General features: G+C 39.7%; 1 protein-coding gene across 5 annotated transcripts in view; it reads left to right on the top strand.

The window, feature by feature from the left end:
* Positions 1–15,723, top strand: part of rai14 (retinoic acid induced 14) — a 37,016-nt gene that overhangs the window by 11,157 nt on the left and 10,136 nt on the right. For all 5 annotated transcript variants that reach the window (XR_005078140.1, XM_037117237.1, XM_037117234.1 and 2 more), the window contains exons 3-7: positions 9,156–9,286; positions 11,528–11,616; positions 11,904–11,968; positions 12,801–12,858; positions 13,509–13,579. Coding sequence is in view for 4 of the 5 variants with exons in the window: in XM_037117237.1 (XP_036973132.1) it covers positions 9,156–9,286; positions 11,528–11,616; positions 11,904–11,968; positions 12,801–12,858; positions 13,509–13,579 (414 nt within the window). In the remaining variant the exon portion in view is untranslated. The remainder of the gene's footprint in view (positions 1–9,155; positions 9,287–11,527; positions 11,617–11,903; positions 11,969–12,800; positions 12,859–13,508; positions 13,580–15,723) is intronic.

Genomic DNA, 15,723 nt, shown 5'->3' with positions numbered 1-15,723 from the left:
TGTTTATAAGAGGGCCACCAGTTAAGCAGTAAAGTAAGGTATTTAGAGAAGTCAGAGGGAAATGTAGTTGAGTGAGTTTTTCAAGCTCCAGTTCTAAAGAGAAGTGAAGGCAAATGATGGGCTTTGTTTTTCTCTGAGAGGAGGCTGAGAGACATTTAAACAATAACATGTTGCCATTGTGTCCTAAGAAATAAACAATTTTACCACCTTTTGGGCAGAATTTTATTCATGGTTTGTTCTGTGAAAAACTCTAAGTGTGAACACAAGTCTTTATTTGGCACAGGCCCTTCCATCTGAGAGGCATGTCTCATCTATCTCCTGCTGACACTACCCTGCATGTAGTATTCCAAGAAAAATCCATGTAAACACTGACTGAATCTCAGTAATAATAAACATAAACAGAGTAGAGCTAGAAACAATTGAAGTACAGACTTGGAGGCGCTATGCAAAGCACATTAACATTTCCTTTGCATATTATTGGTGAACAAATCACGTCTTACAAATAATCAATGTTAACTGCTTGATTCCTTCAAAATGATTTATCATAAGTATAGCTTAGGCACAGATATTCTCTTTGGAGGTCCTGGATGTTGGCAGATTTAGTACAAAGAAGAATCCTTGGCAGACATTGTGTGTTAATCAGGGCACAGTTTAACTTGGCCCTCATTGGTGTCTGTAAAGGGGGCCGCCACCAATTTTTATACATCAAAGTGTGTTTATAGTTCTTGGGTAGTACTACTACCTGTGTGAAAAAAGTTGCTGCCTTTTGCACTCCAGAGGGAGCTTATTGGAGTCAAAATGGCCAAAGTTTACCAGAGCTCTGAAGCCTGATCCTAATGCTTCTTGAGTCTTACAACTCATAGCTACATTAACCGCTACTAGCATAACACACCCCATTCTCCAACTGTTGTTTGTAAAGTTGCACTGACGGTAATGTAGGTGTCTTGACAAGAAAGTGTGTAATGAATAAGACACATATCTGGTTCTGCTGCATTGATTCTGTTCGTTAGTTCACATATGGCCAATATATTGACCGTACCAACTAGGGCTGCATAATGTATTGTTTCAGCATCAGCATCGCAATGTGGACATCGCAGTGTGTTCAGTGTCAAGTAAGGTAAATTATCTCAAGCACGTTGTGAAGAAAATGTTCTCATGATACATCATCGCAGTTCATTTACAAATGAATTATCTAAAATGTACTGTCTAAACATGCAGTCCAGATGAGGCGGTATTTTGAAATACAAGGCAGCATCTCTCACTATGAGAACAAACATCTGGTCTTTGTTTAACAGTTCTGTCTACTAACTCTCTTATTCTGGGTTTGAGTCTCAGAGTCTAGTAAACCACTGCAGTGTGTGTGTGTGTGTGTGTGTGTGTGTGTGTGTGTGTGTGTGTGTGTGTGTGTGTGTGTGTGTGTGTGTGTGTGCGCATGTTGATGTGTATTTGTAGCACAAAGGGCAGTAAGCGGTTTCAGCTGTGGCCTGAGAGAAAGGATGTATTGTTTGAGGACATTTGAGCATCTGCTTTGTTTCAGATAAGGGGTCTGAAGTTAACAGCCACTACTGATCAAAGGGCAGAGGTATTGTCGATGTGTCAGTCTCTGCTCCCTTTCACTGTCTCTTCCCTTTCTGTTCTGTACATTGTTCACACATACATTCTTTCCTTTACTTCCTTTCTGCACTGCCCTCCACTGTCTCTCAAACACTCATACAAAGAATATTCTTGTAACCTGTATAAAGGTTATTCCCCTCTGGAGTCAGTCTAGTCGTGTGTGTGTGTGTGTGTGTGTGTGTGTGTGTGTTACCTCCCATCTAACCTACTTTTCTTCTTACATTTTTGTAGCTTTATCTCTCATCTCTAAATGTAATCCCTTAGACAACATATGTTGTTGTGTGCCCATGATCTGTTCAGCCATCTCTCTGTATTTTTCCTGTTTTTTCACTGTAATAATCATGTGCCACTTTGGTTAGTTTTTCTCTTTCGACTTGACATAACCTGACCCAGCCTGTTACATTTCCTTTCAATGTGTGAGCCATCTAGTAAGTCACTTTTTCTTTTCCCTTCTATTTCCTCTGTATGTCAAACATTTTCATTCTTCTTGCACAATTAATAACAATACCTAACTGCTTTGTCAGTCTGTCAGTCCAGAGCAAGATTTCCTGACAATTACTGGCCAGATCCCCATGAAATATGTTCAGGATTCTTTTCATCCCCGGAATATAATTACCAGTGATTGCAGTGCCACCGTCAGGTCAAATTTCCCTCAAAAAACACTGTAATCCATCACAAGACATCTGGAAAAGTAATTCCTGGTTTTCTATTAACTTTACTGTGGATAAGCCATAGACCTGCTTTTGCCTTTCATAACGTTTTCTTAATCTTTAGATTTCCTGGGAAAGGATTCTCTTGACATGCGTTTCCTTTTTCAACGTCACCAGAGTTCACCAAGTTCACAAATGTACATCATTGGCAAAAACAATCCAAAAGGCCTCGTGGGTTCTTTGAGTATCAGGTCAAGCTTTACATAGTTTTATGTTGTTTCATAATGTTTTACCACTTTGTATCAGTTATAGCATCTGCATTGAAATAAACAGTAGAGCCCTCAAATTCCAACAAAAAGATATAGTGATTTATAACGTAGTGATGGCAAACAGGACAACCAAGAAACTCCAAGAAGAACAAACACCTAATCTGTAGATCAACAGAAATGTTATTAGGTCTATTTTGGAGGTAAATACTAAGGGCTTTCTAAAGTAAATGTTTTTCTGTTAAACTCCATTTACTCTAAGTCGATGGCTGAACTGTACAAACATACAGAACGTGAGGTAGGTGTTACTGTTTCCCAGTCTTAGTTTATTTTCACTCCAGAGAACTGAGGAAGTTCTGAGAAGCACACTGCGAGCAGAAATGGTTACCCAAAAAATATTGGGTTTACAACATACAAACACGCACTTGATGAGCATGCTTTCTCCGCACTTCATTCTAAAACTGTAGTAATGAGTGGATGTTTAAAGTTGTGGTTTCATAAATTATTTTAACTACTTCACAAAGTCTTATAGAGAGAAAGAACACGCGTGAGACAAATTAGGAGAGGGGGAGACAAAGAGGGAGGTTACACAGCATGTTTACAGCATGTTTAAGTTAATGAACTGCTTTCTTTTTTCCGTACCCCTTTACCTCGGTTGCTCCTTGCTCTCTTGCCCTTGTCTTTGCAGCCAGCCTCAGGCCTGGACAAACAGGAAACACTCAGTGTTATCAGCCCACTCTTTGTGTGTCTTAATGAGTGTCAGGCTAAAGACAGAGAGGGAACAAACACTACTGTCCACACCCTGATCCCACTGTAAACAAACTTATCGCAGCACAAGAACCTGAAAGAGAGGCAGGCAGACGGATAGAGCAGGAGAGGGCAGCTGGCCACGGTCAGGGAAACTGGAAGCAAGAGAGGAAGTGAGATCCTTTTCACCTCCTGGTGGCACACACAGAACCACAGTGGTTTATAATCTTAGGATTAGTGGCCCATGACTTATTGCTGGTTCAAACCAATTTGGGCCAAACCCATGCTGTCCAGTACAAGCCAATGTAGGCTAATCCTACAGTGTTCAATACAAGCAGTTGTTGTCTGTAAGTAATTACAGTTCATGTGTTGTGCACTGGTTTAGCTGTTTATTAATGTGTGCTTGTATAAAATTTGACATGTTCTTGTTGTGTTGTGTCCATGTTACACATCATGAAGGGCAGCAACTGATTATTGTTTTAATTAAAGCTGAAAAAGTAATGATTAATTGATTATCACAATAGTTGCTAATTAATTTTTTGTCTACTAATCGATTCAGCTCTAATGAGGACTTAAGGGATAGTTCACATGCCAGCAGCAAGGGCCAGCTGTGCATTATTGTTTGGCAACATTATCTCCTGAATATGATTTTTTTTAAAGCATGTTTATGAAATCAGCTTCTGGTCTCAACACCAGTTTTCCCACTGCACACACACAAAATCTTTTCTCCAGGGTAACAACATATTTAGTTTCCAACTAGAACTCTTTTAAATACACTTTGTTTAATCCCTTCATGTTGGAGCGAGTCATGCGCTGATTTTGCACCACCTCTGCCAGCGCATGATTATTTCATCAACCTTCCTGAGATGACACTAGTTGTGTATGAGGCTGAAACTGGAGCAGTGCATTCCGCTCCACTTAAAGCTGTCCATTACAATGTATTCTAACGCCATCGGTGTCATGCTGCCCTGTCGTGTCGGCCCTTCACTTTTTGTTTAGCCTATTAAAATCACTGAAGCATTAGGCAGGATCATGCGATACAGTACATCAGTATTTCCCCTGTAATTTTTTCTATGACTCCTGGTAGGGGTTCTGAGTCCATTCCAGTTTCTCTCCCACATGCAGTTCTTGCTAATGAGACCGTGAGCTGAGAACTCACTGGAAGTGTCAGCTGTATACGTGTCGAATAGAGATGTGTCACAGTCATATAAGGAATGAAACTATTTGGTTTGACAAAAAAATTCATCCACCCTAATTTGAATGTCTTTTTTTAGGCTTACATTATAGTTATTTGAATAACTTTGCTGTTTGTTTGTTTTTTTGGGGGGGCGGGACAAAAGACTAATTTCATCAAGAAATAATGATGAGCATCTTTCACAATTTTTGTTTTAAATACCAAACGACTAATTGATCTATTAACAAAAAGTAACCAGCAGATGAATCTACAATGAAAATGACAATTATTTCCTGTCCTTGATAAATGTATCTGCTTTTGTCCCTGGCTGCAGTCGAGCGTGACCACTGTGACGCTTCAGTGTGCAAGGCAAATTCCTGCTCAATATGAAACTACAAGAAAGTACACAGGGTTGTACAGATGTTGTGAGATTGCTTTGTCTGTCATCTAACCCCCTTTAGGTAAGAATAAACAGCATGGTAGTAAACAATAACAATGCATATTTCTATTTGAAAGGGAAAGGGAGTGTTGACTCTTCTCCGTAAACACAGCGAAGGTTCAGAAAAGGATAGACCTTTGGTAAAAGCTTTTGATAACTTTCAGAGTGTAACTTTTGTTATAAACACAGTGTGAAAGGTCTTCCTGCTCGTTTCTTTGCCCTAGATGTTCTGCAGTGTCTTGATTTAAAGCAAATGACAACCAAGGCCAGCATGGAGAAATCTTAACTGAAGCGAGTACTCAGAGAACTGCTTCTGACAACTGCTTGGTAGTGTTTTTAATGATGGTGCAAAGCTCTGAACCAACAAAGTACACAGTACCCAAATCCCTGGACCTTAGTCCAAGTGCTGCACTCACTTATACCTTGTTTCTGGTTTTCCATCTATATAGCCGCACTCTAAGTTTCTAATTGCTATGTTCCTCCTCTTACTGCCCTCTTAGGTTGGACAGGTTTGTGTGGTTAACCATATTTCATGGCAACTTTGCTCTGACTCTGGGTTTTTATGTAAATCCAGGGTGGGTACATCTTAAAGATAAACTTTGGTTGTACTCTCAGTGAATGGTGCATTTAAATGTTAGACATCGTCACAGAAAACTTTCCTAGTTTAGATAAATACATTCGAGGCATGGCACCAATATTTTGTCTTCTCGATGTCAGTCTTTATGATATGTGACATGCAAGTCAATTCAGAAACTGAGATGTTTTCCAGCAGGACAGGAATCCGTCTCTCAGAAAAGCAAATTCAGTTACTCAGACAGAAATGCATACATTTATAATAGCCTTTCAACCTTCAATAAGAAAGAGTGCACGATTCAATTATTTAAAAAACTTAAAGAGCCTGGTTTGATCAGGCAAGAAGTGGCCATTGATAACAGCTCTTCACATGTATAGAGTAGAGCTCAGGGTCAGATGTACGAATATTTTCAACTATCTTAACTAACTTATCTATTTTGATAAGCTCAATTCAGTGTTTGTGCTAATGTCCAAAACATCAATTCACAGTGAAGAATTTTATACAACATCAAGTGAATTTGTTGTTTTTATTTTTTCATCTTTCATTAATTAAGGCACTCTAAAGGACAAATCACAATCTACAAGACGTGACTGCGCCTGTTCTTCAGTCCGTCATGTACAGGACTGGGTTTGTTTTGCTGCTATTTCCGGGTCACAAAAGCACTCAATTACAGCAGCAAGTCCCACCCTTCCTGATGTACACAAAACATGATAAGAGGATTACTGTGTGTTGTGGTGTATATATACACAAACCCATCTCCAGGTTCCTTTTACATTCCCTTTGAAGATTTTGGTTAAACTCGGTCAACAGAAACATAGTCTTTGTTCATATGTACATACACACTTCTTTCCATTTTCTTCAGTCATGCCTCAATTATGTATATTCATCTTTTTTCTGTTTGGCTCCTGTACTGTATCTCTGGAGTGTACCTATTTTTAGTGTTTGGTTGCCTCACTGCCCTGCATGCTGACTGAACAACACATGACTGTCTCTATGAAAATCATGAGACCAGTCGACCTCTGTGAAAACAAGGAGTCCTTACCCCTGTACCATATGGAATATGTGTTTTATAGCAGCAGCTATCTTCTGCTGTGTCATGTTTCACTGCACACTAATCATAGTGATGGACAGACGTGCACTCTCTGACCTCTCTGTTCCACTTTTGCTTACCCCTCAATCCCCACAGTACCTCTGCGAATGTTCTGCTCCAGACCCCAAGAAATTATTTAGCAGAGGTGGTAAACCACCCAGGTGCTGATTCATCTCGTCTTACAGTCAAATCTGTTTATAGATGACATGGCATTTGCTGTGTGAAATAGCTCCTCAGGGTTTTATTTCATGAAAGTGTTATAATGTGTTTTGATGTTTTTAGAGATGCTGAACATGTCAGAGGAGGTGGTCTGCCGGTGCAGAAAATGTAAAACTCAATCCACATGGCAAACGCATAATTTTGTGGGTCCTTTTTTTGTACGGATAAAGGTACAGTGGCTGATCTTTCAATATTTAAAATCATGCAATGTTTACACCCATGTTTGCTACCTTACAGTCTTGTTCTTCCTTATCTGTGTTAGTGTGTTACTTTGCTTTGTTTCACATTACCGCCACCAACTGCCCATTAGTGCCTGAAAATGGCGACATGAATGTGTGTCGCCTTGTCTGCACGTTCAGACATGTACAGTGTGTGCATCTTTGTGCGCGTATATGATGCATACAAAACTGTGACTGGATGGTTAACGCATTGCTTAGTACTACTACTAGTGGTCAAAAACTCCACAAGGTACTTTTTAAGGAAACACAAATACAGATAAAAAGCAAACGAACAAACCAACAACATCACTGTGACAAACAGAAATGTTGCGTAAAGGACAAAAACAAAGCAAATTGAGAAAAACATTCACAGATTTTACAGCACATTCACTGTGCATACAGAATCACTGAGGTCGACACAGTAGAGGTGTCTGGGAGATACTGATGAACATGCCAGTAATTAGTGAAGAGCAAATGCTAGCCATATTACTAGAATACACAATGATTGTGTAGGAATTGTGCAGTCAATCTATTAAAACTTTTTTTCTCCCAACTCTTGGATCCTATCATGTTTATCAGTCTTCTGTGATAACATTCTGTCCACTGTGTATGTGTTATTGAGGAAGGTTTTCCCTGATCCTGCTTCTTTTTTGCTGTAACTCTAAACTACTCTTGGATATTTATGGGGAGACTTGAAGTGTGCAATCAAGGATTTGGTAGTGCACCTGGTAGATTCATATATCTCTTTCTCGTGTCTCTGTCAGCGCTGGGCTGAGTGTCTTTCTATTTGTTATTTCCAGTCTGGTGGAGAACTTTCTCGTCTTACACCGCCTCCTAAATAGTATCTCACCACTTGCTTCAGTGCTTTGAAGCCAGGATCACAAGGAGTGTGTGTGGGTATTCTTTTACAAGAGTTGCCCAGAGCTCCTTGCCTGAATACCAAGAATGTTTCCCCACCCTTAGTCATCTCATTTTTAGTTTTTCAAAAGACTAACAATTTAGTTTTTTTCATTAATGACTTTGCGGGCTGCAGAGCTCAGTGGTCATCCAAGCTCTTGAGTGACAGAGGGGATTTTTTATAGCCTTACATTTTTCCACCAGCTGTGCAAAATGTATTGCAGTAATTGCATCTGGGTGTTTGCCACAGAGGCTATTGACACCGTGTATCACCATGTTGGCATATTGCTCTCCCCAAAATAGGGTACAGTTTGCCACTGCAAGTATTAATGGAGTCGGAGAGTTCACCCAGGTATCACGTGTAGGTCAGTAGGCTATCAGGTCAAATCTAATACCGGCTGCAGCCTAATATGAACAGGAGAGCTGAGTGATCAAGTCATGCTGCCAGCTTGTTTGGTGCGCACAAGTTCAGTCCGCTCTCTCTACACATTCTGTTATCTTACTTTTATAAATATGGTTTCCTTCAAATTTGTGCCTATACTGTATGTTTATGGCCAGGCTTCTTCTTTTTTAGTATGATATTTTGTGATTTTGTGTTTTATTTTAGTTTGTGAGAACATGTACAGTATTTGTAGATGTGGTTTCCAGAAGTACATGCTCAAGTGTACAGATTTTAAAGCTTGCTGTGCTGTACTGTGCTTTTCAGACTCCAGTGTAGCAACACTGTCTCTGTATGAGCTCATGCTCGAAGCTTCCCAATAGCTGACTTCTCTCTATCTGAACAGCCTGTCAGTGATGCAAATGTGGGGCCATTTGGTTTGTGTAAGTGTGTGTAAGTGTGCATGCCCGTGCTGGATACTGTGTGTGTCTGTATGTGTGTGCATCTGCGTGTGTTCACACATATAGACACCAGCGTTTTGTGTGGGCCATAGCAGAGCCAAGAAAGCATTGTCTCGTTCTGAGAAACATTACTCACAATCAGGGCATCCCAGTCTTTTTGGCTGCAGAGTAAGATTTGCTAATGTTAGTGTCGATGTGTAATAATGTATGTCATTCTTTGGAATGTACACATTATTATTAGAGATTAGGATCCTTCTTAGAATCAAGACCATGGATAGATTCATCACAATGATAACAAAACTAATATCTCAAAGAGATTTACATCTTATTATCCTCCACCCTCTAGTTCCCTATTAATTCATTTTAATAGCCCTTTCTCTTACACCATCTCTTATTTACCCCTTCTCTTTGCTCTTTTTCCCTAAAGGTCAATGAGTGGAACAAAAATGACGAGCGCTTGCTTGCTGCAGTGGAACATGGCGAGGCGGAGAAGGTGGCATCGCTTCTTGCCAAGAAAGGTGCCAGCGCTGTAAAGCTCGACAGTGAGGGCAAATCAGCGTAAGCATTCTTAATGTTATATATGTTAAAAGAAAAAAGATGTCTCTTGCACAGATTTAGTAATCAAGGGATTTTTGTTTTTAAGCACTTGTTTGCTCTCCATGTTGATTTATGTCAGTGTAAGCATCCCAATAGGACCCAGGCTCTTCATGGAGACAGAATCTCAACGTGCCTGCTGCAAAATAAATGAAAAATACTCCTGCTGGGTAATTTATTGTAAGAGACAATAGTCTGAAGTTGCCTCTGTATTAGTGTCAATCAAAAAAGAAAGACAAACTAATTTGGATCTGCTACACTGACAAGGATACAGACCGAGTAGAATTACATATGCAAATCTCCAGTTTGCTGCCTGGTTTAGGAAAACAAGGTGCCTATATTCAGGTGCTATTTAGGACTAAGCTTACACTTTAACAACAGTGTGATACCAAATGGTTTGATTGTGGTAAAGCAAAAGTGGATGTATTCACTTTCAGGTAAACATGATCCTGTCTTGGTGATTTTTGTGTTTTCTCTCCAGCGTGCACTCAGATTCTTGGGCTTATGCAACCACTTTCATGCTCCACAGCACAGTGTTAAAAATGAATGGCCAATCTAAAAATATGACTGTTTTTCTGACTTCCTCAAATGCTGACATTTTTCGACCATTCACTCAGCCTCCCTGACATTCAGTGTTTGAGGGCCAGTTCATTTCTGCAGCGGTAGGGGAGCTTGTTGCCTCACTGATTGAGATTGCTGATAACACAGAGGCTCACTGTTAATATTTGACCTCTTTCTTTCTCTGAAACACAACACCCACTGACCTCAATGTGTTAAGCAGCTCACGCAGTGCCAGGAACATCAAAACATAGGGACAAATGCATGGAGAGACGAATGCACAGATTCTCACATGCCGAAACAAACACACAGGCTTTTTGTTTCGCCAATAGTTCACATCCTTGACCTTTTTCTCTGTGTGCCACTGGAGCACAGACGCACACATACAGATGCATACCCACAGCCTTTGCAAATCACAGTGAATGTGGTGGTTTGAGATCTGAGTGCTCCAGTCTTTTCAGGGCGCACAAAGGAGGAGTCTACAGTATCTCTATGGTGATAAAACCTGATTGAAAGGCATGTGGGCATAGTTGTGAGTGTGTAAGAGTGTGTGAGTGTGTACCCTTCACGCACACACACACACATCAAGGGAAAGCTTGGCATGTGTAGTGTTTTTTTCACTCTGCTCACTGAGCTGGAAAGTGGTTGTATTGATTGCCCTCTGCACACATACACACAAACAGACAATGTATTAACTTAATGTTGTGGTTTTATGTGATGTGCTATAATATTTCTTGCGATGTGGGTGTGGTGACTCAAGTAGAGTCACTGCATCTGGCCAAGACAGCTTAAAAAACAAGATCGTTAGAGGTTTTGGTAGCAGTTTTGTTGAATTCGGACACAGTCAGGCCAGTTTTATCCCAGGGTTTCCAAGGTGTATGCTAAGCTAAGCTAACTGACTACCAACTGAAGCTTCATCTTTGTTGAACTGTTAGGTTAGGGCTGCAGTGATACATTTATTAATAGTCAAGTATTGTATTAATCAGCAACTATTTCCATAAATGATACATTGGTTTGAGTATTTTTTTTTTTTTTTTTTAGGGAAAAGGTCAAATTCTCTCATCCCAGCTTCTGCAGTGTGAATAATTTCTGGTTTATTTACTCCTCTATTACAGTAATATTAATATATTTGGGTTGTGGACAGTCCAAAATATGTGGGAACCACTGATTGATTTTTCTTCCATTTTACACTTCATTGACCAGGCATCAAATCATTTAATCAAGAAAATAGTTGACAGATTATAACTGGTGAAAATGAAATCGTCAGTTGCTGCCGTGGTTTCTTATCTAAATGAAATCCATTTCATTTTGCATGTGTCTGCAAATGTTTCCATTTTTCCGGAGCATCATATTTAAAAGCCAAATTTTCCCTAGCTCACTGTTAATATGTTGACTTCACCTGAAAAGGCATGTAAGATACTCAGGTAGCTTGCCAAAAAAGTGCCTTGTAAATAAATAAAATGCAGCGCTAACTCTCATATTATAAACAGTGTTGTGTTCTAAAGTTATAGTTCCAAGGGCAGAGTGACAGACTGCACTGAGAGCTTAAAGAGTGGAGTGGTTTAAGAGTCTCATAAACATCTCTGTTTAGCTGTTATAGCTAACTGTGTTTCTAATTTGTTCTGTGCTTTGGGTTTGTGTAATCAGTCTTCATGTGGCAGCTGCACGAGGTCAGACAGACTGTCTGTCTGTCATCCTGGCCCACGGAGCTGACTTGTCAATCACTGATGCTGCAGGTATGTACTGCAATTATAGTAAGAAGTGATAGGAAATGTGAGAATTGTTTCAAATCTTGTGTATTTCTGCATAAATGTGATTTTCCCCCCCTCTTCTTCTGTAAAGAGGAAGTCTGAAGTTGTGGTCTTACTTGATTAACTGGACTTTATACTTATAATTCTAAAGAATTCACATGCTTCCTACTGCTACTTTCTTCTGCTTGGGTTCTTTTTTTAGTTAATCCAATTTCTTACCAAATTCTTTGGCCTAATTAACCTGACTAACACATTTCTTGTCTTATGATCAGGTTACAATCCGTTACACCTGGCTGCCAAAAACAATCACACTGAGTGCTGCAAGAAGCTCATTCAGGTAAGATGAATAAACTCCTTTACCAGTTACCAATAATGCAACAACAAAGTGCTATCAATCAAGCCATAAATTCTGTACACAATAATGTACAACCACGATGAGTGATAAACGATGAGTGACAAAAAAAAAAAAAAGTGCAAGAAACATGGAAGTCAGAATGTTTTAATGGCAGAGCATCCAGTCACCCAGCTGGACTTTCTCTTGGACACATTACTTGAACAGGGACAGAACTCTTCTTTCACTCTTCCTCTTAAATGTCTGAAACCTGCACTGTCACTGCATCATTTTCTTAGTCTGCTGATCATGTTTGTATGTGTAAGCAGATCAGCAGCTCTCAGCAGGAGGAGGCACAAACACACACATACACACACCTTCTTCATGCTTTGTAACTATCCCGAGACATTCTGCAGCATCTCAATACACACCTGCCTGGTCAAATATCCATAAAAGTCTAGTTGTACACAAAGCAAAGTTTAAAATCTGAGCACCTTTTTGCCCCAAACTACGATGTGATGGTGATATTACAGTGAAAGACAGTGATAGATTGCTCCGAATAAAATAACAGAAAATAAACTTCACTAATATTATCACTGATGAATCGCAAAATTGTCCCTAGGGAAGAATAAGAATAAGAATTTACTGATTTATCAGTAGATACAGCAGGTTATTAGAGTGGTGACCAAATGTTATAATTTTCAGCAATTAAATGTATTGCATGTTGAAGACTATTGACACAAAAGTATTTACAATAGAGCTCTCCTTTCATAATTATTTGTAATTCATGTGTATAGCATTGATTTTCATGCCCAATATGTTTCTGCTCCTCCTCCAGAATAAATTACCGATCGATGCTACAGACAGCTCAGGAAAGACTGCTCTTCATCACGCTGGTAAGTGTCTAAGTGTCCTGAGAGTTAATTAAACAAAAGTGCTTTTATTGGAGATTAGTCTGCTTCGACAAGAACGTGGGAAAGAATCTTGTGAGATTAAGTTTAAACTCTAATTTTATTTGGATGATTTCATCTACCGCATTTGGAATTAAGTGATTAAGCTGGCTTTCAGATCATTTTGTTTCAATCAGTCGTTCCCATAATGCTGTTTTCATTCAGACATGAGAAGATTCTCAGAATTAATAATTTTTCTTGAGGCTGACAGTTTCTGTCTGTAAAGATTATGTTGTTTTTTTTACACACTGCTGATGCCTCACACTGATTGTGACGGATCTCTTTTTAAGATACTTTCAATATTAGCTTCATTGCAGATGTTTCTTGACAACACTGTCAACGTAAATTATTCTACGTTTTAATCAGTCCTGCACTTTTAAAGTTAGGGCAATATTTTCTAGCGTCAAACAGCTTCACAGCTACCTCTAGCAAGGCAGTCTAGTCATGTTCAACTCATGTTATTCTTCGATTAATTTCGTTTGGAAGAGAGGGAGACATTTCCTGCCTAATTCAAGCCAAGGCTAGACCTCAGAGCTCTCTTTGAACACCTGTGTTCTTCTTTTCATTGTCTGACTGACGTTTTTTTTTCTCCTCAGCTGCCGGTGGGAACATCCAGGCTGTCCAGCTGCTGTGTGAACTCAAAAGTCCCATCAACATGAAAGATGCAGTATGTACTTTCATTATTACTTCCACTCTTTCTCTCCCAGACTTATTTTCCTGGCAGGATAGCAGAAGGCCTCTGAAACAGAATGAAGACCGCAGAAATTCTTCATTCCCTTCTCATTCATATCACTTTCCGGAGAGGAATTTGTTCAAGGAAGGTTAACCACTGTTTGAACGCTTTGGATTGGCTTAAAGATTTACTTGTCTGTAGTTTCTGTGTTGGTAGTTACTTGCTTAAAAATCGTGTTTGCTTAATTATAGTTTTGTTTGCATCCATATATGGGCTTTAAAAACATAAATTAACTAGAGCTGTCTCTCACAGCTCTTATCCACAATATGAAGGATCCTCATTAACTGACATTTCCTCTTGTTTGTCCTTCTCTGTTTAAAGATTGATTCATATTAGTCTCTGTATGTGTGCATGTGTGAGTGTGTGAATGTGTGTGAGGTAGAGGGGTCAGTTTACTGTGGGAACTATGCTCTCAAGCCGCAGACATGTGGTCTCCATTGCAGCGATGCTCCATGCCTGTGGTTTTTACCCAACTGGGGTGTATGAGCATGATACTGGTGTGTGTGAGGAAAGAAATGGAAGAATGTGTTGCCCCTTTATTTCCCTTTTTATGGTCATGCCACAGTTGCCCTCTTGGAGATAAACACTCTCACACAGCGGTCTCTTGGCCTACATGTAAAGACGTTATGTTATTGTGCATTAAACGTTACTGCCGACTCATGCTTGTTTAAGCCTGTGACAAGTTGTATGTTGTGGCTTTAGAAACTGGTTCATGCTACCACTTTGTACCACTGCTTTGAGGATTTTAAAGCTAAAGTATAGGGTGTCTGTAATCCTTACATTTGGAGCAAACCCAACCAGAGTTGGCGGGTGTTTTTTTCTGTGACATTTACATGGAGTCTTCAAGTATTTCTCACCAGTCGATCCAGATTGTTAAAAAAATGACTCATTCCACTCAAAATTTTGTTTTCTCCATACTTGGACATTTAAGGTTTCTTACGTGTGAGACGACAAAGCCATAATCATCCGCAAATGTGTGTGTGAGATTTGAGCAGCTCTGTCTGCAGTAAGTGGACGTATACACCGCAGAGTCATCTGGAACATGTTGCTGTTTGTGGGCTGAGCAGAACATGCCAGCTTGTTGGCTTCAGGCGTACATCGTGGCTGTGTAACAAATATCTATACCTGATCTTTGTTTGACTTGAATAAAAACACAGAGAAAGATAGAGGAAGAAATGGAGGAACATCTGCCAGGTCATAGAACAAAGACTGTTTACAGAAAATCAAGTAAATGTAAACTCAGAGAGTTTAAAATTCTGCTCAGAGGCTGTGGTAATGCATTGCATAAAAGCTTCCTTATGTTCTTAGTTGGAAAGAAGTACACTTTTCAGTTTCTTTAAAGAATATTTATAAATCTGCCTGAGCAAGGTCATCTTAGCTTAGCACATGTTAGTAAAAGTTTAGCTCTGTGGGATTGGTGGTGTTCATATTCGTGTTTGTGGTTTGTGGAATATTTGTAGACTTGCCGAAACAAGTATGTATAACAGAATGCATGCGTATTCGAGGCAATATGGTAAGAGTTAAACCAGTAGGAGTCAGGTCTAGGCTGGTCCACTGGACGTCCATGCACCAGAAGTAGCATGTTGAGTGATAAATGCATTTGTTTCAACAGTTCACAACTCATTTGCATATGAAACATGTGATGAGTGTGCACAGATAAAGCTTCCTTTTACATGAATTCTAAAAAGGTTGAGAAGCACTGATTCATGTTGTCCCTCTACTCTCTGCTCTTCAGTTATGGAGGTAGCGCACTTGTTGGGGCACAACCACCACTTTGACAGACATCACGTATAATTTTTCATGAGTAAGTGGTGGTGACATGAAAAAATGCCCTTTCCAAACAAGTCTATCATATGGCGCAGATCTGTATCAACAGTATCTGTGTCTTTATCAAGATACAGCCACCACAACTGAGAGTAAGAAATTATGATCCGGTTTTAATCAGGTCACAACTGTGTGGTTTGCAAATTCACTGCCATCCAACTTCAGTCCTTTCACACCACAGTAAATACAGAAGCTGTGCCATGTTTGACGAAGTAACAGCATGTTTGGGTGGCAGCTGTGATCATTATTGTCCC

Source organism: Acanthopagrus latus, chromosome 12 (assembly GCF_904848185.1).
Source record: "Acanthopagrus latus isolate v.2019 chromosome 12, fAcaLat1.1, whole genome shotgun sequence".
Lineage (NCBI taxonomy): Eukaryota > Metazoa > Chordata > Actinopteri > Spariformes > Sparidae > Acanthopagrus > Acanthopagrus latus.
This window is presented reverse-complemented; position numbering and strand designations above follow the sequence as displayed.